Here is a 24,086-nt window from a genome sequence, read left to right as displayed (position 1 = left end):
CTTGGGCTGTGGGACTATAAAATTGCAGTGTAGATGTTTGGACTGGAACCTTCCCTGCTTGCTTGCGGGGTCTCAGAGCCCGGACTTCAGTCTGTGTCTGGACATGTGCACTGCAATCTTATAGCTGTGCAGTCCAAGCCCCATGAGCCCGTGTCAGCTGACCCACCCAACCCATGGGTCTTTTATTGCAATGTAGACTTACCCAAGGAAGTCCAAATGAAAGCTCTCTTGGTAAATCAGTTGTCTAAAACCATCTGGGATCTCTGAGAGAACGTGAGAGTCGACATCACTTTCATGGTCAATAGTATTAATGGCTCATAAAATATTGGAGAGAATTGGTTTGGTCCAATGGTCCCCAACGTGGTGCCCATGGGCACCATGGCGCCCACTGGGGAATTTATGTGCCCCCACCTAGTGCCCAGCAGGGGAGACAAGCTGCTGCCCTATGCCTGACGGGGACAGAGAACTCCAGGGCTGCAGGCTATGGGCACCAGCGTTCTCAGTCCCTGGCAAGCGCAGGGCCGTGGCTTCAGCCGGAGAGAAGCCGTAGCGCAGCGCCTGCTGGGGACAGAGAACTCCAGGGGTGCATGCTGAGGGTGCTGGTGTTCTCGGTCACAGGCAGGCGCGAAGCCACGGCTTAAGCCGGAGAAAAGCTGTGGCCCTGTGCCTGCTGGGGACAGAGCTGCAGGTGCCGGTGTTCTCTGTCCTCGCAGTTTCTCTCCAGCTTCTCTCTTCTCTCTGGATTCATATGTTATGTTATATTAAATATGATTTTCGTATTATTTAATGTACAAATACAAAATAAGCCTTGAAAAATTGTTGGTGCCCGCCACACTCTTCTGAAAACATGAATGTGCTACTGGCCACAAAAAGGTTGGGGACCACTGGACTTTGGTCCCCTAAGCGGCAGTGTGAATCAATAAATGCTGTTTTATTTTGCTGTTAGCATTAGTACCGTCTGCCAGATTGTAACCATATTTGGTACAATAAAAACAATTTAAAAAATAATAAAATGAAATCTTGGTTATATAATGAAACTGATACAACTGTTACCAGTACAAGCAAAAACTGCTAGGATTGCTGGTTTTAGGTGTGGACTTATTTTGGTATATTTCTGGGAAAGGGCTCTGGTAATCTTGGATGTCATGAATGTCTAGTAGAGCAAGGTAGGTATAGCCAATTTTCAAAGTGTGTATCACTTACAGATTAAATCCAGGATCTTTAATTGCACTCAGGAACTGATGGGATCCCATTGAAGTGAATTGAGCACAGGCATAATGAGCTCACACGGGCCTGCTTTTCTAAGCACATGGACCAATGGATTCTGCTGTCCCTTATGTAGAACTCTTATTCCTCTCTGAGGGTATGTCTGCACTACGGGATTATTCCGATTTTACATAAACCGGTTTTGTAAAACAGATTATATAAAGTCGAGTGCATGCGGCCACACTAAGCACATTAATTCGGTGGTGTGCGTCCATGTACTGAGGCTAGCGTCAATGTCTGGAGTGTTACACTGTGGGTAGCTATCCCGTAGCTATCCCATAGTTACCACAGTCTCCCCCGCCCATTGGAATTCTGGGTTGAGATCCCAATGCATGATGGTGCAAAAACAGTGTCGCGGGTGATTCTGAGTAAATGTCGTCACTCGTTCCTTCCTCCTTGAAAGCAACGGCAGACAATCATTTCACGCCCTTGTCCCTCTGGATTGCCCTGGCAGACACCATAACATGGCAACCAAGGAGCCTGTTTTGCCTTTTGTCACTGTCACCGTATGTGTACTGGATGCTGCTGACAGAGGCGGTACTGCAGTGCTACAGAGCAGCATTCATTTGCCTTTGCAAAGTGGCAGAGATGGTTACCATCCCTATTGCACCGTCTGCCATTGTAAACTGGCGATGAGATGACAGTTATCAATCATTTTGTACCATCTGCTGCTGTCATGGGTGCTCCTGGCTGGCCTCCTTGAGGTCGGCCGGGAGCGCATAGACAAAAATGGGAATGACTCCCCGGGTCATTCCCTTCTTTGTGTTTTTGTCTAAAAACAGTCAGTCCTGCCTAGAATATGGGGCAAGTCTACTATAGAGCCAGAGAGCACAGCCGCTCTGGGTCAAAGCCCCAGAGATCCCGCAGAAATGATGAGCTGCATGCCATTCTAGAGGGTGCCTCTGCAACAACCTCACCCGTTGCTTCCCTCCTCCCCCAACCCTCCTGGGCTACCGTTGCAATGTCCTCCCATTTGTGTGATGAAGTAATAAAGAATGCAGGAATAAGAAACATTGACTTTTTAGCGAGATAAAATGAGAGGGAGGCAGCCTCCAGCTGCTATGATAGTCCAGGCAGGACATTAAAGGGTGGGAGGGAGAGGAGTGCAGCCTCCTGCTGCTATGATAGTCCAGGGAGTACGGAATCTTTTCTTTAGAAATGAAAGGGGGGTTGGGGGGCTGATGGAGCTCAGGATTCAGCTGCTGTGATGAGGATGGTTACCAAGCATTTTCCACCATCTGCCAGGAATGACAGGGAGTCATTCTCATTTTTACCCAGGCGCCTCCAGCCGACTTCACCGAGGCCAGCCAGGAGCACTCACGGGATGACGGTTTTCCAACATTTTGTACCTTCTGCCATCAGGAAAGGAAGGGGAGGGGATGCTGCTGTTCAGCGCCACAGCACCGCGTCTACCAGCAGCATGCAGTAGACCTATGGTGAAATTGAAAAATGGGAAGAAACGATTTTTTCCCCTTTTCTTTCACGAGGGGTGAGGGGGAGGCGTAAATTGATGAGAGAGACCCTGAACCACCCCGGACAATGTTTTTGACTCTACAGGCATTGGGAGCTCAGCCAAGAATGCAAATACTTTTCGGAGACTGCGAGGACTGTGGGATAGCTGGAGTCCTCAGTCCCCCCTCCCTCCCTCCATGAGCGTCCATTTGATTCTTTGGCTTTCCATTACGCTTGTCACACAGCACTGTGCTGAGTTCCTGCTGTGGCCTCTGTCTATCATAGCCTGGAGATTTTTTCAAATGCTTCATCATTTAGTCTTCTGTAACGGAACTCTGATAGAACAGATTTGTCTCCCCATACAGCGATCAGATCCAGTATCTCCCCTACAGTCCATGCTGGAGCTCTTTTTGGATTTGGGACTGCATGGCCACCCGTACTGATCAGAGCTCCACACTGGGCAAACAGGAAATGAAATTCAAAAGTTCGCGGGGCTTTTTCTGTCTACCTGGCCAGTCCATCCAAGTTCAGATTGCTTTCCAGAGCGGTCACAATGGTGCACTGTGGGATACCGCCTGGAAGCCAATACGGTCGATTTGTGGCCACAATAACCTTAATCCGACATGGCAATACCAATTTCAGCGCTGCTACTCTCGTTGAGGAGAAGTACAGAAATCGGTTTAAAGAGCCCTTTATATCAATATAAAGGGCCTTGTGAGGACGAGTGCAGGGTGAAATCGGTTTAATGCTGCTAAATTTGGTTTAAATGCGTAATGTAGACCAGACCTGAGAAAAAAACGAGGCTGCATTTTGTCAGCCAGTCTAATAGGTTGGTGAAAAATCTTTCATCTATTAACTTAAATATCTGGCTCTCCAAGTACTGGGAGTATTGATTATCCAGGAGGCCCTCCAAACTGTTGCTCTTTGGCTACATCCAATTAGCATTTTTCTTAAAATTTCCCATCACTGGTGTACCAGCAGTGGTAGCAATGGTGGGAGGACAAGTATAGACCTACTGCCACCAGCTCTGTGGAGGAGGCTTTAGAGATGTCTTTTATTAGTTTTCATTCTTGCATGTAGACTGCAGATTTAATGTCTTGGAGTAATCCGGCTGGGATAATTAAAGATGGTGTTGTCAACTAATTTAACTCCAGGTGACTCATCCAAAACCCCTTTTTCCCTAATCTAATCAGTGACTATTAAATTAACTGTTTCACTCCCAATATAAGTGTGTTGGTTTCCATCTCAAACAATTACAACAAGAAATTAAAATTGTAGAAAATATACCATGAAAAGAGATTTGTGTCCTGTGTTAATTGTGTTCGGGCTTTATGATGTTGACAGCTGTCCACTATGAACTGCAGACCTCCAACTAGCTTCTCGTATAGCCATGAAATAGCCATCATATGGTAACATTTTTCAATCACTACCAATCAGGAGGACTTGAATTGATGCTTTCAGATACAATTACATTATTTTATCATTGGTGTAATTGTTGATGTTAGAGTAGTTTTGTGGTTTTTATCTTCTGTTTCTATTTTAATATTTGTATTACCATAGTACTCAATGTTTGGCTAAAATGTGTAAATTAGTAAAAATGTTTCATTGTGTTGTACAACCATGAAAGGAAATAATGTAAAGAGATGAGAAGAATGTAAGGAAACACGCAAGATTTCCACAATTTGAAGTTTACTAGTTTCACGCACTTAGTTACTTATTAATCTAATATTACTGTAAATGAGCATTAAGCAACAAAGGGATAGTTAATTTAGGAAGAATTCCTTTTCTGTAGATAACAAATACAACTAATCAGTATCATATTTGATCCTGTAATATAAATGTAGAATGACAGTGCATTTTTAAACTGGTTACATCATATGTGCTGATAACATTGCCCGATTTCACTCTGAATTTAAAAATTGAGAGAGCTTGTGCTTTTGAATCTCATTAAGATGTAAAACAATATGTAGGATATCAAGTAAATAGATGCAATTAGAGATGAAACTTTGTCTCAGTGACTTAAGATACAGGTGCTATTGAAAGAATGCATTTGTAACATAATACTTTGTATATTACTTTTCTGAGTCATAGCAATGCAATCACATTTTTTTATTTAGCAATTGGATTTTTAATCCTCTTTCCTTGTAACAGCATTATAAGAAACGAACTTAGTTTTCTAGAAAGTTTTACATTAACTCTTTTCACATGGAGTTCTTTGGGTTACCGGAGAATTTAAAGCTTTTTAGTTTGTTAAATAGTAAAAGAAGGTAGTCTTGAATTAATTAATGTTTTAAATCTTTAATTTTCTTCTACCTGATGAAGGACCAATAAAGTATAATTAAAATGCTGCTTAGAAATGACAGCTGCACATCAAAAGCTTTTTTTTATAATAAATAGTTTCTGTCTTGGAGCCTCCAGTTTCTGAACATCTGTTTGCAAGCCACATTTTCATCTCAAACAAAAAATAACAAGACACTCTCAAATTCTCACACTGAAAACATTAAACACATTATGTTAATTCGCCTGACTTTGGGTGGGTGTCTTACACATCAGTGGTTAATGAGAATGATGTCATTTTCAAAGCTTTAAATATTTAGAGGAGTTTTGATCTTATTTATCTAATTTTATTGACACATAGGCGACCTGAAAAAGTTAAAACAAGAAATTACTATGTCTTTGCTAATGTTTATTCATTTTCTTTAATAACAAAATGAAACTGGGCATTTCAGAACATCATTTAAAAACTTCTGTTTTGGGGAATCTAGTCACAACCTTAAACATTTTGATTGACCAGCCTCCCTGTCTGATGTGATGCATTCATCAGTTTCTTAAAAACTCATTTGCTCTATTATTACAAGTAATATCTAAGATTACTATAACTGAAAAACTAGAGAAATTTAATATTTTTTTCAATTTTTTTATTTGGTAGAGCGTGGAGCGTAATCACTTCATGGTTTTCCCTGGATGTTCAGATCTGACTGGATTGTTTTAAATTGCATTAAATGTTTTGGTTTTAGTTATAGAGAAGTTTTACTTGTTTGAGTTCCAGCAATGAATGTACTACTTGACTGCATACACGAGTACATCTTCCTGGCAGAACTAGTCAATATGTGAGGGTTGGGGGGGAAGCGGGGAGGGGGGGGAAGGACAGTTTTTGGAGCGAGAGCTTAATGGATTTACATATTTTGAGCTTGTAACTGAAATATAAATATTAAAATACATTTGAAAGGCTTTTTGAGGCTCAAAAAGTTAGTCTGAAAGAAAAATATTACCAATTCTTAAAAGGTAAATGAAAGTATCAGAGCTCGTTTTATTCCTATTAGGAAACAAAAGTTACAGAACAGTCTTGAACCCTGAAATTGAAGGAAAATTGGAATCATAGAATCATAGACTATTAGGGTTGGAAGGGACCTCAGGAGGTCATCTAGTCCAACCCCCTGCTCCAAGCAGGACCAATCCCCAGATTTTTACCCCCGTTCCTTTAATGGCCCCCTCAGGGATTGAACTCACAACCCTGGGTTTAGTAGGCCAATGCTCAAACCCCTGAGCTATGCCTCCCTCCCTAAGGGAGGAAGAGTTGTAACTGTTCAGGGGTCTTGGTTTGCTGAATTTTAGAAACTTCTGGAAGGCACGCAGATCATTTATAAAGTGATTCTGTGTAAAGCTATGTAACTATCACCCTGTATTTTGTTCTTCTACGACAGGGGTCAGCAACCTTTCAGAAGTGGTGTGCCGAGTTTTCATTTATTCACTCTAATTTAAGGTTTTGCGTGCCAGTAATAAATGTTAATGTTTTTAGAAGGTCTCTTTCTCTAAGTCTATAATATATAACTAAACTGTTGTTGTATGTAAAGTAGATATTTTTAAAATGTTTAAGAAGCTTCATTTAAAATTAAATTAAAATGCAGAGCCCCCCCTCCCCCCCCCCGACCAGTGGCCAGGACCCAGGCAATGTGAGTGCCACTGAACATCAGCTTGCGTGCCGCCTTTGGCACCCGTGCCATAGGTTGCCTACCTCTGTTCTAAGGGCTGAATTTTCTTCAGGTAGTTTCTTAGGCCTGGTCTGCACTAGAAAATTAGTTCAGTACAACAACGTTGTTGAGGGCCCTAAGCTGCATAGTTAAGCCGACCTAAGTCCCTGTGAAGACAGTGCTGGGTTGACAGAAGAATCCTGCCATCAGCACAGCTACCATTTCTTGGAGTGGTGAGCTGGTTATGTCAATGGGAAAATTCCTCCTGTCGCCATAGGTAATATCTGCTCTGAAGTGCTACAGCTGAGCCACTATAGCATTTTAAGTGTAGACAGGCTCTTATTCTGACCGTTGTAAATGTAAAAGCTACTGATGAATGGGTGTTAAATTCATAGGCTAATGTTTGGTGAGCATGTGTCTGTCTTAGCATGCCTACAATTGAAAAAAGTGGTAGGAAACCAGCAGTTGAATTGACTGACATTTACACACTTCAGAATTGTTTATAATGTTGTCAAGAGGTGAAAAATAGAAAGGTAGCATAGATACATAGCCATCTCTAAAAGTGCGGAAAGCTTGTTCAGCTTCAAAATCAAATGTACCATTGAATGAAACTTTATTGGAATGGAAGAGCAGAGCATCTGGATTAATCCTGCAAGTGAGACGTTTTCACTACATGTGTAAAAAGTGTAGCCATGATAATGATTTGCTATTCCAGGTCTCTTACAGCTCTTAAGTCACTTGATTCAAGTATGCATTTGTCAACCCCAAAGAATCAGATAACTGATAATGGTATTGTGAAAATAGCACAGGCTTGAACTTGATCAGCATTCAACTTTGTTTACATCTTTACCTTCATTGTAGTACAAAATAAGCAATTTAAAGAAATTGCAGAAGTACTTTGGCCTGGATGTATTTGTCCTGAAAGATTTAAGCTCTACCTCTAGGTACTGCAAATAAAGAAATACAGGAAACATTAAAGGAGAAACTGAAAGTCACTGTTAACGGTGATGCAAAATGACCCAATAATGGCTACAGACATTTATGCAGGGAAGTGTGTGATCTTAATTTAGTATTTATGCAGGGAAAAGTGTGATCTTAATTTAGTGCCTTCCATTCTAAATCTGAAAAGAAGATTTCAGAATATTATGTCCAGGTTGCTGAAAGTGCATTCCAAGAGTTCAGAGAAAGTATTCCTTTTAGGTTTTTGTGTCTCATGGAATTTGATCATCGTTGCTATTTGATCAGACAACCAACATAAAATGAAAATGCTGCTAGGTGCAGTCACCCTAAATGTCTGTTATATAGGTTTTCAACATGCTAAAGCTTTTTGAAGTGGTAGTAAACACTAGCAGTAAACACCACAGTGTATTGTAGGACTGCTAAAGTTTAAAAAAACAAAAAAACCCAGCAACTTTTGCAATCATCCTTAAGAGTTCCTCCTTTGAAAAAGGATTGATGTTCCAGCTTCCTGAAGACTCAGTAGCACTGAGAGGAAGATGTTCTCTACATTTACATGCGACTACCAGCTATATGTTGAAGTTTGCACTAAACACAAGGAGTACTTTTGATGAAAAAATAGTGTGCTGTTTGTACAAGGAACTCTGCAGATGGGCTCTAAATTTACCAAAATAATATAAAGAAAGCTTTGGAGGAGCTACAGATTAGAGGTGTGATGATGCTACTCTTGTCTTATTGGAACTCTAGCTTGATCTGATAATAAAACTGGAACTACACAAGAACGTTGAAAATCAAGAAGCTATGGATGTTTTCAGATACTGGCCCACATAAATTATCTCAGTTATCTAACAGAATAGGTTGAGCCTAGAAAAGGAATATGAGGCTGGAAAATGCCTGATGGATCATAAAGTTAGGTTTTTTACTCTTTCCTGTCATTTAAAATTGAAGAGCTGCATTTCAAGTGCAAACCTATATGTGAAGAAGGTTGTGTCAGTTTGATGCATCCTAATGGTGAAAAATAGAGGAAGAATCAGAAGACAAAGTGGTTGGATTTTTGGATTGTTAACACCTGCTTTTCAGTCCGTCCCGTTCAGTATCAACAGAGCATATTCTGCCTTTATTAAGATTGGCTTGGCCAAAACTTCGTAATAAGGTTCAGAAAAAATAAACTGGTAAAGGTGTATTGGTGTGAAAGAGTAGCTGAGCAGTAGGCTTAATGGATTAGTAGACTGGGATTTCTCTTGTCAGATGTGTGTGTGTGTTTGTTTTACTTACAGTTGTTTTTGGAATAAATTAAGTTTTTGTAAGACTATCACATGGTATGTTGGATGCTTTCCATTTTATGAATCCCTTCTATGGCTTTAGTCACTGAGTGTTTGACTTGAGAAAAATTGCAACCTTGTGTGATCATAATATGAAATGAAGTCCAATTTAGCATAATTCTCTGAAAATATTTTATAACTGACAACTTTGGTTAATCTAAATAAGTCTACATTATTGGTATATTTATAGACACTTGGAAAATAATACAACATTATATAAAGTTGTCAACTGTTTTTACCTTCTGATGTCACTTAGATGCAAAACTGCACCATTAAATATATAAAAATTAAAGTGGAATATTTTCTTCAGGTATCTTAACGCAATACAGACTATGTGCCCCCATATCCTTCGATATCTGACTACAGCAGTCATAACAAACAAGGATGTTCGAAAACGTAGGCAAGTGCTGAAAGATTTAGTCAAGGTTATCCAGCAGGTAAGAAATAAAACACCTTTTTATATATTTGATCTTACTAGAAAATATTTTTCCATTTCAAGTTTTTTGTGGTGTGTGAATTTTTCTTAAAATAAACTTGAATGCTGTGCTTTTACTTTTTCTCCTTCCAGTGCACCTCTTCTCTTTTGGGTTTTATTTTCTCTTTAAAAATCAAGTGGAATGAATTTTAAGAAGAAAGAATTATATTTTCTCTCATTCTCCCATTTCCCAAATAAAGATGAAAAGCTTTACTGAGAGATTAGGGGACAAAAAATAAACATGAAAACATTTTGGACCTAACTCTGTTGCTCCGTCCCACATATCCTGTACTACAACTTCCATTAAAGTGAACAGGAAACCTTGCTTGCCCAACAAGTTTAGGGAATTTGTAAACCATTGAGACCTGGTCTACACTAAGAAGTTAGATCAACCCAGCTATGTCAGTTAGGGGTGTAAAAAAATAAAAAACCCTCACCCATAGCCAACGTGGTTGAGCTAAATTAATCTCTGGTGTTAGACGTATTCTTCTGTCGACCTAGCCACTGCCTCTCAGGGAGGTGAATTACCTATGCTGATGGGCGAACCTCTCTTGGCATAAGAAGTATCTACGCTAAAGCAGTACAACTATAGCTTTTCAAGAGTAGACAAGCCCTGAGCCAATATACACTGACCTAAAAAGCATTATATCCCTTATTTCAAGCTTCTTCCCTGACAACACTTGCACCAGAGTGGCCATTTCAATATATTTTTAGTCTATCTTTCTAATGAAAGAATCAGGATGCTGAAGGAATGTTTTGATCCATTGTTGGAGTCCTTTGTGTCTTTCATAGGAAACATGCCACCTCACATCCACATGACTAATTGTTAAACAAATCTTTGTCTTTTAGACAAGTTTGAAAGTAACGTTAATATGTCTGATAGTTGTGCTACACATGCTAATGAAATCAATAGAGGCATATAACTGATTTTTCTAAATCTAAAACAAGTTTAGTTAACTATGCAAAATGTAAAAATTTAAATATTACAGGTTTTCAAAACATTTGATATTAGTGTGTACAGAACTTAATGTATAGTATTAACGTTTCAAATTGATATTAATTAATAACCAACTTCTACCTTGGGTTCCAGTACATTTGAAATCTTGATGTAGTAATGTAAGGTAACATAAAGAAATTAAGGAATAGGATCAGCATTGAATTTTAAAAACATTAAGAATTCTGCCATTGTTTGAAACAATTTGTTATACATAGAAATTTTGTATCCATATTTCTTATTCAAACCAAATAAAGATTGATTGAAGCAAAATACGTTAGTAGAACATATTTTGATGTTACCAAACCAAAACATGTAGGATACATAATGAAACTTCCCAATACCCAACACTTTTTATGCTGTTAAGTCACTTCTGTATTTATAATATTAGCTCTGAAGTAATACTTTTCATATGTAGATTTCAAAGCAGTTATCCTGCTTTGACAGGTGAGGAAGAACTCTAACTGGTGGACTACACTTGAAGATTATAGAATTATCAGAAACTGATATATTGACCTCCAACTGTTATACTTCCTTAGATTGCAATACCGCAGGACTCTAGGCTTTGCAAATTACATGATGGACCTCAATAAATTGATTAACAAATGTAGTACTTCACAAAATGTAATAGTTGCAAAACTGGATTATAAATGAGCAGATTTATACTTTGTTACATCCAGTATTGATGATGTAAGGAGCTTGCTTTCAAAGAAGGAAAAAGTTAATATAGTATTACAGGTTGTACGTCTTGATTACTGCTCACTTAAACTGCCAGTTGTCTGTAATACTTGAAGTATCATTTTTCAAGTAAACAAGTTGCATGGTGCCTTTCTGTGTTAAAAGTTACACTTCTTATTTGAGAAGGATTTGAAAGTGTTTCATAATTGAATTATGAACATCATGGATTTAATTTCAGATCTAGTGTCAGGTTGTTTCCTTGTAATTAGGGAAATTATTTTTGTAATGTTTCAATATGAAAAGTAATGCTAAATATTTAGTTTATTAAAAATACAAAATTATTTTGATCAACATTTACACACCGCATCTCATTTGTAAAATGGGAGATCATTCCTAATAAAATATCCTGTGTCAAACTATGGTATGAAATGAAAATAAAGCAAATTCAGATTTGTCCCCAAACGTAGATTTTGAAGAAGCAAGGTATTTTGAAATGAAACAAAATACAATGTGTTTTTTAAATGAACATTTCAACTGAAATATTACTAACCCAAATATTGCAGCACTGGTAGTAAAATTGATTCGTTTTCATTGTCCAAGGTGTGATAGTTGCAAAAAAATAAACAAAGCCTCAGTAGTAACACTTCTTCCATTTCTAATAATCTTAGGTGGAATTAGTTACTAAGTTAAATAAGTGTTTAAATTTTAAACAATGATTTTAAATTGACAAGTATTCTTTTAAATAAGATATTTAAATATTTATCTTAATTGGAAATAAATTGGAAATTTTCAGTGCTGGTTCATTTAAGAAATGTAAAATATACTCTTAATTGATTTTGTGAATATTATGAAGTGTTGTTTCTTGAAAAATCTTGAAATAACTAATATTCTTGAATGACTTTGACAGGAATCCTACACATACAAGGACCCCATTACAGAATTTGTAGAATGTTTGTATGTTAATTTTGACTTCGATGGTGCCCAGAAAAAACTGAGAGAGTGTGAAGCGGTAAGACTTTTAGCTTATGTAAACTTGGCAATTTTGTAAGTTTCAGATGTTGACAACATAAATATACTAAACATTGTCGTATAAAAATTCTTTCAGTGAATCTGGCGCTAAATAATCTTTCACCTTTCTTAAATGAAAAGTCCTGTGACTGATTTGGACCCATTTTTCGACACTTTTTGAAGCAGCTATTGCAGATATAGCTATTTTGTCATGGGGTGACAGTCCATCCAGGTCTGCTAGATAGTACAGGTTGAGAGAAACATGGGCCTGTCCCCCTCCCCATAGAGCCACTACCTCATGCAGTTTTTGGCACTCTGATGTGAATGTCTGCTTTCCATAATTGTGGAATGATTTTCTTTCTGAAGTATTTAAAATATTTAAATTATGCAAAATATATACTTCTACATCAATGTCTCTGCTTTTGTGTTTTGCACTATGCAGGTGTTTTAAAGCTGGTTATCAGCAGCAAAAATGTCTCTTAGCTTCTCACTCTCTGTAGATCATATAAAACCTTCCAAAATTAATAGGAAAGAAGAAAAATACTGAAAGGTAGTAAGTTTTGCCAAATTGATCAGGCTGGGAAAAAATCCTTTTGCTCAGAACATGAAGTACAATCTGATCGAATTATTGACAAATTTCCTGACCACCATCACGGACATCAGAGGAGGCTGAGAGCAGTTGATGGAGCTATCATAAACCTTATCCCAGATTTGAACCTTAGCATCCAAAATATGGGGGTTAGCATGAAAACCTCCAAGCTTAGTTACCAGCTTGGACCTGGTACTTGCTGCCACCACCCAAAAAATTAGAGTGTTTTGGGGCACTCTGGTCCCCCTGAAAAACCTTCCCTGGGGACCCCAAGACCCAAATCCCTTGAGTCTCACAACAAAGGGAAATAATCCTTTTTCCCTTCCCCCCTCCAGGTACTCCTGGAGAGATACACAGACACAAGCTCTGTGAATCCAAACAGAGTGACTCCCCCTCTCCGTTCCCAGTCCTGGAAACAAAAGCACTTTCCTCTTCACCCAGAGGGAATGCAAAATCAGGCTAGCAAATCCAACACACACAGATCTCCCCCTGATTTCTTCCTCCCACCAATTCCCTGGTGAGTACAGACTCAATTTCCCTGAAGTAAAGAAAACCTCCAACAGGTTTTAAAAAGAAAGCTTTATATAAAAAGAAAGAAAAAATACATACAAATGGTCTCTCTGTATTAAGGTGACAAAATACAGGGTCGATTGCTTAAAAGAATATTGAATAAACAGCCTTATTCAAAAAGAATACAAATCAAAACACTCCAGCACTTATATTCATGCAAATACCAAAGAAAAGAAACCATATAACTTACTATCTGATCTCTTTGTCCATACACTTAGAAACTACTTCTCCAAAGCTCAGAGAAAGCAGGCAGACAGACAACAAAGACTCAGACACAAAATTCCCTCCACCCAAAGTTGAAAAAATCCGGTTTCCTGATTGGTCCTCTGGTCAGGTGCTTCAGGTGAAAGAGACATTAACCCTTAGCTATCTGTTTATGACAGGAGCAAAACAGCACTGACCTTGACATGTGAAGGGAAGAGAACATACGAATAGAACAAAGATTCCACTCAAGCCTTGTCTATATATGGAACATGCTTTGTATTAGAAAATGTGATTTTTTTTTTTTTAACCTTGAGTTTGGACAGAGATAATTGTGTAATTAACTACAGCTAACTAACATTTTTAAATACAGCTGACCTTGCAAACAATAAAGGAAGACTCATGTGTAATGCTCGTTAAAATATTGATAATGCATTTTCTAGCCCAGTGCATTTTGCAATTTATAAACAGCATCTCTGATAGGAGAAAGGTCTTAGATGATGTCAACCACACAAGTAATGCATTCTCAGGTGGGATTTTCAGGAAGAAGTGTATTACTGAGCATGATCAGAAATCTGTGGTGACTGCAGAGAGAGGAGGTTGTGGGCTTTTTTCACCGGTAAAGACTGTCATTTTTACCTAAGGGATAAGCAAAGTTCATAAATTTGCAATGTCCATGCTGTAAAGCTCTGAGTCATATGACTCAAGTATACCAGATGTAACAGACAACAGCTGGCCCTCCTGGCTCCTGTGTCTTCTAGGCTCAGATAAAGTCAGCCAGAGACCTTGGGTTCTGAAACCATTGATGTTTTTTACACCTCTACCCTGATATAACGCGGTCCTCAGGAGCCAAAAAAATCTCACTAGTGTGGCAGCGGGCTGATTCTGCAGCCTTGCTGCTCAGCACCCTGTCACGCATGGTAATTAAATTTTGTATTCTTTTGGGATTTGTAGCTATTTGCTAAAATTGAACTGTGAAATAGATCTTCACTATTGATAGGTGATTTGCTTTGCTTTTCCACTTGTTTAATGTGTAGATATTAGTATTTAGCACGTTATGTGTGTGTAATTTTTGTGCTACGTAGTATGTGGCATATTTTCACATATGTATCTGCTAAGGTTATTGCACAAACATAAATTTTATATTTTGTCTGTAGAAATAAATGAAGCAGATGATTCATAGATTAGAGAGATCATTGTAATGAATCATCTGTGATTGAGTCCACAGTTCTGAAACCTTGGCTGCTGTAGAACAGCATAGTTCTAAATATTTTAAGTTAAGAGAAATGGATACAGATTCTGTAACGATATGTTCTTATTTTACCTTGTTTCCTCCAAAGTTGGTATTAGTAATTTTAATATTTAGCTACAGAATAACTTCATTTGCTCTACAGAGTAATCTGATTTGTGAGTAGAGGTTATAACTCCTGAAACAATGTACTTTAATTTCAGTGTTGCTACATGGGTGGGATGAAAATTCCTTTGGTTACAAATTTAACCCATTACCATAATTATCTGATGAAAAATCTAAGGCTCATGTAATTACTGGGGTTGTGGGTTAGTAGAGAAGGGAATATTGTATTCATGCAATTGTGAACTTCCTCTTGATGGCACTAGAGTCAATATAGCTGTGGTAGAATGAGCTATAGTCTGTTTTGGCATGCACATTAGCAGAATTGTTGAGGTCACTGTCCACTTAATACTTTCCCAGAATTGCAAAAGTGGAAGTGGGAAATCTTGGAGTGAGGAAGAGAAAATAAATGTATTGGTTTTAGTGCTGTAGAGAGCTTTTAATAAAATATTGAGAATTGGAGGACTAATCATCCTCTTATTGGATGAAACTTGGATAAAAATTGCATATATACAACAGATAGGATAATTGGGTTTTAGCAGATTATGTTCTGAAAATTTGTGTTAATCTGTAAAGCTCTGGGTATGTTTGAAGATATTCCAGAAACTACTTCAGAAGACACTAATCACTGGTTTTACTTATTGTCTGCATGAGTATGTTTACTTTAGATATTGTTTCTATCATTATTCTCTTTCACCTGTTTTTACAGGTGCTTGTGAATGACTTTTTCTTGGTGGCGTGTCTTGAAGACTTCATTGAGAATGCTCGTCTTTTTATATTTGAGACTTTCTGTCGTATTCATCAATGTATCAGCATTAGGTAAGAAAACCATAAACACATGCAATAATGAACTTTTTTAAAATTTAACCCTTTAATTTATGTTTTAGGCAATTGAGGGTTGTTTGTGCTCCAATAAGAGTCCACCATTGTCAGAGAAAAGGAAAAGCATTGTCTAACATAAATACAAATGGAAAGATTCACTTGTAGTTTGTAATAGGTTTTGCGTTTGTTTAAATATTTATAATTCCCTGTTTTTACATGCATTTATCTTTTTTTGAAAAACTCTTCTATAAAGCTGGTCTCTACCTAAAGGTAAATAATTTTTTGGGGAAGTATTGAAGCTTTCAGAGCCCATGTTGAACTGGTAGGGCTGGCAGCTGAAACCAACTTTTACTCGTTACTGGAACAAATTTGATATGAAAGTCACTATATGAAAGCTGCACGTTCTTTGTATTTTTTTTTAGATAAAGTTTTTAAAACTTAGAGTTCTAGCTACATGTGGAGTAGCCTTTTTACTCAGTTTATTCTGGGAGGGGCAGGGATTGATGTTGGAGGGTGAGGGGAACTGCTGAGCATGCCCAGTAGGCAACTTCTAATTTGCCAGATCCTAATGAAGCTTTGCTTCTTAGCATCGCCATAGAAGTCTTGGAGAAATACACACACTATTTGACCTACTGATGACTGTCTTCACTTCCCTATCTACATACACACTGTGCCTAGCTTTTTATTAGTTCATCTAATGGAATCGCTGTTTTTGGCTTTGAGGTAGTAATACCTGAGAACTATATTTCCTATACTCTGTTATAACCAAGGTAACTTCTGTTTATTCCAGCACAGTTCTGTTTTGAGTAGTAATTGGCTTTGAGGCAGTAATACCTGAGAACTATATTTCCTATACTCTGTTATAACCAAGGTAACTTCTGTTTATTCCAGCACAGTTCTGTTTTGAGTAGTATATTGCCAAGTAGATTGTAGCACTGAGCTGCTGGAGTTTATGAACACAATCACTAAATCCTCTTGCCACTATCAGCAGCATTACATATATCAATTGTATAACCTCCCTTGAGGGTCTCAAGTGATACTAGTATCTCTAGCACACACTTGCTGGTTTGAGTCTAATTTCAGGTCCTGGTTTACTATCCAACTACTGTTGAGGTAGAAGGCTGCGGTTAGACATAGTTGTAACCAGGTCATGGCCAGTATGGTTAAGTTGTTGTGTAGTTGGAACTTAACCATGTACCTCATAACCATTTTAAAATCCTCTGTAGTCTAAGGCTTTTGAACAGTTGTGGTAGTGGTGGTGTTTTGGGGAAGGGGTGGTGGGCGGAGATTTAAAAAGAAACATTGAGTTCTGTTTGATGTTACCAGTAGTCTCTATCTTTGAATATCATGTAATTCCCATCACCAGTGATGGAAATTGGAACTATATATACTAGTGGACAAACATCCATAGACTGATGGAGTTTAGATAAGATTCAGATTTTCATCAAAATATATTCTAGCAAGTATTTTTTATGTAGCATATTTTCAGGATTAAATTAAAAATCAGTTTATTAGAGAAATATTTGCCAGAAACTATTAATGTAGTGGTACAATGCTAGTGAAGCTGACTACTTTGAGATCTATCATGTGTTTCTGAAATGTAAAAGCAGCTCTAAAATGAAACTTGGAAGAATTCTCAACTGTAGATAAGTCAGAATATGAAAGTGGTATTTAAGCACTTATCTGAAAATATGCTTCTGCATCCCTTTGCGTCACTTTGTTAAAGAAACAATTAAGATGTTTAACTTCAACAGAGATAGAATTGGCAAAAGACTCTTTAGTATGTTATGAAGTCAGCAAAAAGTTGATTTTCCTGTTCTTGTAGTTATAGTAGATACCCAGACAAAAAGTAACTTTTATTCCAGCAGTCTCTCCCTAAATGCTTTTCATGACCTATTATTCATTATTCAACATAATTTGTCTTCATAAACTGATTTTGAAAGTGTTTTTAAATGTCTGGAATTCATATTTACCAAATAATTGTTGCCTTTAAAATTCTTATGCCTAATTTATCGACAAATGAAAATAATAGCATCCTCACTAATCTTGTCATTCTTAATTTTAAACTTTCATCACACTCTGTTAAAGACTTTATTCAATCTGACTAAGGTATCCATATAAAACACACATTATTCAGCCCTACTTAATGTTGCATATTAATTGCAAAGTTGTAATGCTGTCAAACAGCACTAGATGCTATGTATCAAGTTACGATTTTTGTTTTACTTGTTTCAGTGTTTTTACATCAGTAATGGATAATGTAGTAGTATAAAAGTTTTTAATGAGTGCTCAAAATTCCCTCGTGAAAAAATAAATAAAATAGCTGCTTGTAAAGTACAGGGTTAGCTCCTAGGAAATACAGGATAATTTATGGGGCTCTGCTACTTCCTACAAATTTTCAGTAGTGTAAAAGTTCCGGATTTTAAGAAATACAAAGTCATCAAGAGAGGTTGAGTTCTCTTGATGACTTTAGAGAGGCTAGTTATATCTAAATATTAATGATTATTAGTAGGATCAAGTTAGCTCAAAGTTCAGGGACTAAAGAGTCTCTTCTTATTAAAGATACTCTTTTGGACATTTTATTTAGCATAATATTTTAATATTTATGTTTATAAAAAGGATTTAACTGTTGGTCAATCGTGTGTAAAAGAAGCTGAAGATTTCACTTGATGAATCAGTTAGCTGTAGGAGAGAATGCAGGCAGAAGCCCAGCAGCAGAGTGGGGGCTATCCTGTTTATTGCTCTCAGTGTAACATGAATGATTATCTGCCCTGTGGGCAGGTGGCGTATATGTGCATTCGGTGCAAGGAGCTCCTGGCCCTCAGAGACCACGTACGGGCTTTGGAGGCCAGGGTGGCGGAACTGGAGGAGCTAACGGAGGCAGAGAGGTGTGTTGATGAGGCTTTCCGGGACACTGTAGATTTGTCCCACCTCCAGTCAAACAGCCCTTGCACTGTTAAGGAGGATGAAGGACTCAGGGAAACAGAGCAGTCAATGGGAGCAGAGGGAAACCTTCCATTACTTTGGACCCTCCTTCCAGATGATGCTGAGGTATCTTCTCGTACTGACGTTACCTCTCCGGGGGAGGGAACTCCAGTCATTAGGAAAAGGCAAATGTTAGTAATGGGAGATGCGATCATTAGAAACATAGATAGCTGGGTTTATGATGACCGGGAGAACTGTATGGTGACTTGCCTGCCTGGTGCGAAGGTTGCAGATCTCTCGAGGCATCTAGATAGACTTATGTGTAATGCTGGGGAAGAGCAGGTGGCCATGGTACATGTAGGTACCAACGACATAGAGAAGGGTAGGAGAGACATCCTGGAAGCCAAATTTAGGCTGCTAGGAAAGAGACTGAAATCCAGGACCTCTATGGTAGCATTCTCAGAAATGCTTCCAGCTCCACGTGCAGGGCCAGGGAGGCAGGCAGAGCTTCAGAGTCTCAAGGCATGGATGAGACGATGGTGTAGAGAGGAGAGGATTAGATTTATTAGGAACTGGGGAAACTTTTGGGATAGAGGGAGCCTATACAAGAAGGATGGGCTCCACCTAAACCAAAGTGGATGTAGACTGCTGGCACTTAACATTAAAAAGGTTGCAGAGCAGTTTTTAAACTAAGAGATGGAGGGAAAGCCGATTGCTGCAGAGGAGCATGTGGATTGGACAGAGACTTCTCTTAGAGGAGAGTCTATTGATAGAGATTCTCTAGGTTTTAGTCAGGAGGAGAGGATGGAAGAGGATAAAGTGTGGGCCAGATCAGACGAGAAACAGTCACATAAAAAAGAATCTGACACATCAGAAAAGGGCAGACAAATAAACAGTGACAAGTTTTTAAAGTGTTTGTACACAAATGCTAGAAGTCTAAATAATAAGATGAGTGAACTAGAGTGCCTCCTGTTAAAGGAGAATATTGATATAATAGGCATCACAGAAACCGGGTGGAGTGGGAACAATCAATGGGACACAATCATTCGGTGGTACAAAATATATTGGAAGGACAGAACAGGTTGTGTGTGTAGGGGGTGAGCGGGAAGTGGCACTGTATATGAAAGAAAATGTAAAAGCAGCAAAGAATCCTGTGGCACCTTACAGACTAACAGACGTTTTGGAGCATGAGCTTTCGTGGGTGAATACCCACTTTGTCAGATGCGAGTAGTGGAAATTTCCAGGGGCAGGTATATATATGCAAGCAAGCTAGAGATAACAAGGTTAGTTTAATCAGGGAGGATGGGGCCCTGTTCTAGCAGTTGAGGTGTGAAAACCGAGAGAGGAGAAAATGTAGAATCAAATGAGGTAAAAATCTTAAATGAATCCACATGTTCCATAGAATCTCTATAGATAGTAATTCCATGCTTTAATAAGAGTATAACAGTAGGGATCTATTATCAACCACCTGACCAGGACAGAGATAGTGACGATGAAATGCTAAGGGAAATGCTAAAGGCTATCAAAATAAAGAACTCATATTGACTGGGTACATGTCACCTCAGGACGAAATGCAAGCACATAGAGGAACATAAATTGTTGAGCAAAAGTCAACATGGTTTCTCTAAAGGGAAATTGTGTCTTACTAATCTGTTAGAGTTCTTTGAAGGTGTCAACAAACGTGGATAAGGGGGATCCAGTGGACATAGTGTACTTAGATTTCCAGAAAGCCTTTGAAAAGGTCTCTCACCAAAGGCTCTTATGTAAATTAAGTTGTCATGGAATAAGAGGGGAGATCCTTTCATGGATTGAGGACTGATTAAAAGACAGGGAACCAAAGGATAAGAATAATGGTAAATTTTCAGAATGGAGAGGGTTAACTAGGGGTGTTCCCCAAGAGTCAGTCCTAGGACCAATCCTATTCAATTTATTCATAAATGATCTGGAGAAAGGGGTAAACAGTGAGGTGGCAAAGTTTGCAGATGATACCAAACTGCTCAAGGTAGTTAAGACCAAATCAGACTGTGAAGAACTTCAAAAAGATCGCGCAGAACTAAGTGGTTAGGCAACAAAATGGCAAATGAAATTTAATGTGGATAAATGTAAAGTAATGCACGCTGGAAAAAATAACCCCAACTATACATACAATATGATGGGGGCTAATTTAGCTACAACTAATCAGGAAAGAGATCTTGGAGTCATTGTGGATAGTTCTCTGAAGACATCCACACAGTGTGCAGCAGCAGTCAAAAAAGCAAACAGGATGTTAGGAGTAATTAAAAAAGCGATAGAGAATAAGATGGAGAATATCTTATTGCTCTTATATAAATCCATAGTACACCCCCATCTTGAATACTGCGTACAGATGTGTTCTCCTCATCTCAAAACAGGTATACTGATGTTAGAAAAAGTTCAGAGAAGGACAACTAAAATGATTAGAGGTTTGGAATGGGTCCCATGTGAGGAGAGATTAAAGAGGCCAGGACTTTTCAGCTTGGAAAAGAGACTAAGGGGGGATATGATAGAGGTTTGTGAAATCATGAGTCATGTGGGGATAATGATCATGAGTCATATGGAGATAATGTTAGCTTCATTCCCTCTGGGGCATCTAGCATTGGCCACTGTCAGTAGACAGGATACTGGGCTGGATGGACCTTTGGTCTGACCCAGTATGGCCATTCTTAGGCTATGTTCTTACGGTTTACGATATATGCTGGTCATATTTAATCTGACATTTATGTTCTCTTATATATTCACATTTTAAAGGGTTCATTCTTCATATGCCACTTTTTTAATTTGGAAAAGCAAAAGAAATGTCTTCTGTAAAGTGTAGTACCACGCTAGTGCCACTCCTGACCAAAATACCCAGTGCATCAGTGAGTTAAGGAATCTTCCCTTTCCCCTTCAAACACACTATAGTCCAACCAACATTGAAGAAACCCACTCTGAATACGTTTATTCTAGCCAATTGCCGCCCAGTGTCAAACCTGAGCAAGCGTATTGAAAAGATAGCCAGTCTTAACTACAAGTTCAACTGATTGAAGATAACAGTTTAGACCTGATACAATCTGAATTCTGACCAAGATATGGAACTGAAACTGTTTTAGAGGCACTGATGAATGATCGCCTCTTGTCAGCAGATAAGAGGGCAAACATCCGTTCTCATCCTCTTGGACCTTCTGCGGCATTTGACACTGATCATGAGCTATTGTTTTCTCACCTGAGAGGTGGCAGGGATCCAGGGAAGTGTGCTAAAGTGTTTTAAGTGCTGGAAGGCGTACCCAATGGCTAGTGACTGGAAATTGCACCTCTACCTCTGGACCTTTCAAGGGTCAATTCTCTCTTCAGTATCTACATGTAGCCACTAGATGAACTTGGCAGATGACATAGACCAGGGGTTCTCAGACTGGGGGTTGGGACCCCTCAGGGGGTTGCGAGGTTATTACATTGGGGTTTGCAAGTTGTCAGCCTCCTCCCTAAACCCTGCTTTGCATCCAGCATTTATAATGGTGTTCAAATAAATTAAAAAGTGTTTTTAATTGATAAGGAGGGGTCTCTCTCAGAGGTTTTCTGTGAAAGGGGCCACCAGTACAAAAGTTTGACAACTACTGACATAGACTCAAGTGCCACAACATACAGCTGAGAACAGCTTTACCAGTCCTTTTCCACATAGTAATGAACTTGACAGAACTGGATTTTTGAGATTTAGAAAGTTAAAGCTTTATAACAATAAAGCAATAATCATCGTCAGCATCACGTATCAGAGTGTAAACATCCTTAAATCAAACTAGTAAGTTCTCAAGTAGCACTTTACTTTCTTTGCCTGTCTAAATTTCAATTATGGATGGAAATATTTTTTTCATCGCTTTGTGTATGGCAATGAAATTGAAGTTTACTGACCTGTATCGATAAAAATCTAATCCTTCCAAGCCTACATATATGACCATGCCTCTGCCACCAAGATGGATCAGAGCTTGGACAAGATCAGCTCATTGGTGAAGAACAGCTGGTTGAAGCTGAATCCAGGCAAGATAGAGGTTATGGTGGGCAGAAGAATTTAGATGGATAATTGGTCTCCTTTGGTTAAAGGTACACATACATTAGTCAGTTTGGTTTGTAGTTCAGATGTACTCTTGGATCTCTTGCTGACATTAAGCTCTTACATGGCAGCATCCATGAGTAATGCTTTCAGTCATTCTCAGTTGGCCAAGAGACTCCTTCCTATCCTGGCAGACCTGTCTTTAATCATTCATGCCTATGTCATCTCTTGGCTGGATTTCCTGGGCACGAAGTCTTCAGCATTTAGGAAATCAAGTTCAAGGTCTTAAAAATGCCTCATGGCTCAGGCCCAGGATATCCAAAAGGTCACCATAAACTCTGGGATGAAAGCCATGGTTTCTGTAACACAGTGGAGCGCTCTAGAAGAGTAAAGCTCATCTTTGCAGGAGACAGAACTTTCTTTGGCTGCTTTGAGACTGTAAAATGAACTCACCCGAAAACTGAGGACCATCACAAACCTCACCACTTTCCACTCCAAGTGCAAGACACGTTTCTTTGACTGTCTTCTCTAACAAATACACAGCAATAGATGTATTTAAAAAATAACTTCCTAAATCTCTACCAAAACATGATGCTCCACTGCGCATACTTCTCCCCCTCAAGAAGGGGATGAAGGAACAAACGTGACATGTTGTCACGTTGTTAATGCACTATTGGAAGTTGTTCAAATACTGTGATGAGCTTTGTATAAAAACCTATATTGAGTAGAATACTACCAAAACTGAGCTTGTAGTTAACAAGCTAGTGGTTGACTCTGCTTGATGTGAGTAGATGAGTCTTAAGTTTTTTATATTGGTTGTGATGTATATCTGTAATAAATATATATATGAAAGTTTCTCATTCTTAAGATAGCAAAATACTAGTCTTCAAGTATATTTTTAAGAGTGAGAAACTTCCAGAATTCAACTAGGAAAGATCATTTTTGTTATGGTGGCAGGCAGCCTTTATTGGCTGGTGGAGATGGACTAATTGGGTCTACTCATTTTTTTATTTTGGAGTCTGGACATGGCTGTCCTTGTCACGCATTAACCCAGGTAGTCACTACTTTGTTCGGTAGGTGATCATTTGTTAGTTGAAGCCCAAATCTCAACTCTGCATACAGCATAATAAAACTGGATGTGGGCTTCTTACAGAAATATGTAAGTGTTTCATGTATGGCAGACACTCTAGTTCCGTAGATTGGTCAGCTAAGAGTTATTTTATTGAAAGGCTGACTGCTTTATTTTATAGTCCAAGGACGATGACTCCAAGTGAATCCCAGTGCTGTTCCTGGACATGAGAACTGCTTACCCGCACCACATTGCTGATAGTATTGCTTAATTATACAGAACAAATTTGAAAACAATTAGTGGAAAATCTGTTTTTTCCATATGTTAGACACAAATAGATGCCTTGCTTAAAAAATTAACTATTATTTACATCTGTTGGGCAGCTGATAATTCCAAA

General features: G+C 38.5%; 1 protein-coding gene and 1 long non-coding RNA gene across 2 annotated transcripts in view; both read left to right on the top strand.

Annotated features, from left to right (window-relative positions):
- EIF3E (eukaryotic translation initiation factor 3 subunit E) overlaps nt 1-24,086 on the top strand; it is a 61,681-nt gene that overhangs the window by 28,701 nt on the left and 8,894 nt on the right. Inside the window, exons 8-10 of the mRNA XM_050941050.1 lie at nt 9,279-9,405; nt 12,023-12,124; nt 15,544-15,653. Coding sequence (XP_050797007.1) covers nt 9,279-9,405; nt 12,023-12,124; nt 15,544-15,653 — 339 coding nt within the window. The remainder of the gene's footprint in view (nt 1-9,278; nt 9,406-12,022; nt 12,125-15,543; nt 15,654-24,086) is intronic.
- On the top strand, nt 975-5,128 carry LOC127045470 (uncharacterized). The gene is made up of 2 exons (XR_007772744.1): nt 975-1,363; nt 2,545-5,128. It is a non-coding gene; the product is annotated as an uncharacterized LOC127045470 (long non-coding RNA).

Source organism: Gopherus flavomarginatus, chromosome 2 (genome assembly GCF_025201925.1).
Source record: "Gopherus flavomarginatus isolate rGopFla2 chromosome 2, rGopFla2.mat.asm, whole genome shotgun sequence".
NCBI classification, from domain to species: Eukaryota; Metazoa; Chordata; order Testudines; family Testudinidae; genus Gopherus; species Gopherus flavomarginatus.
Note: the sequence above shows the minus strand (reverse complement) of the source record. Positions and strands in the feature narration are given on the sequence as shown.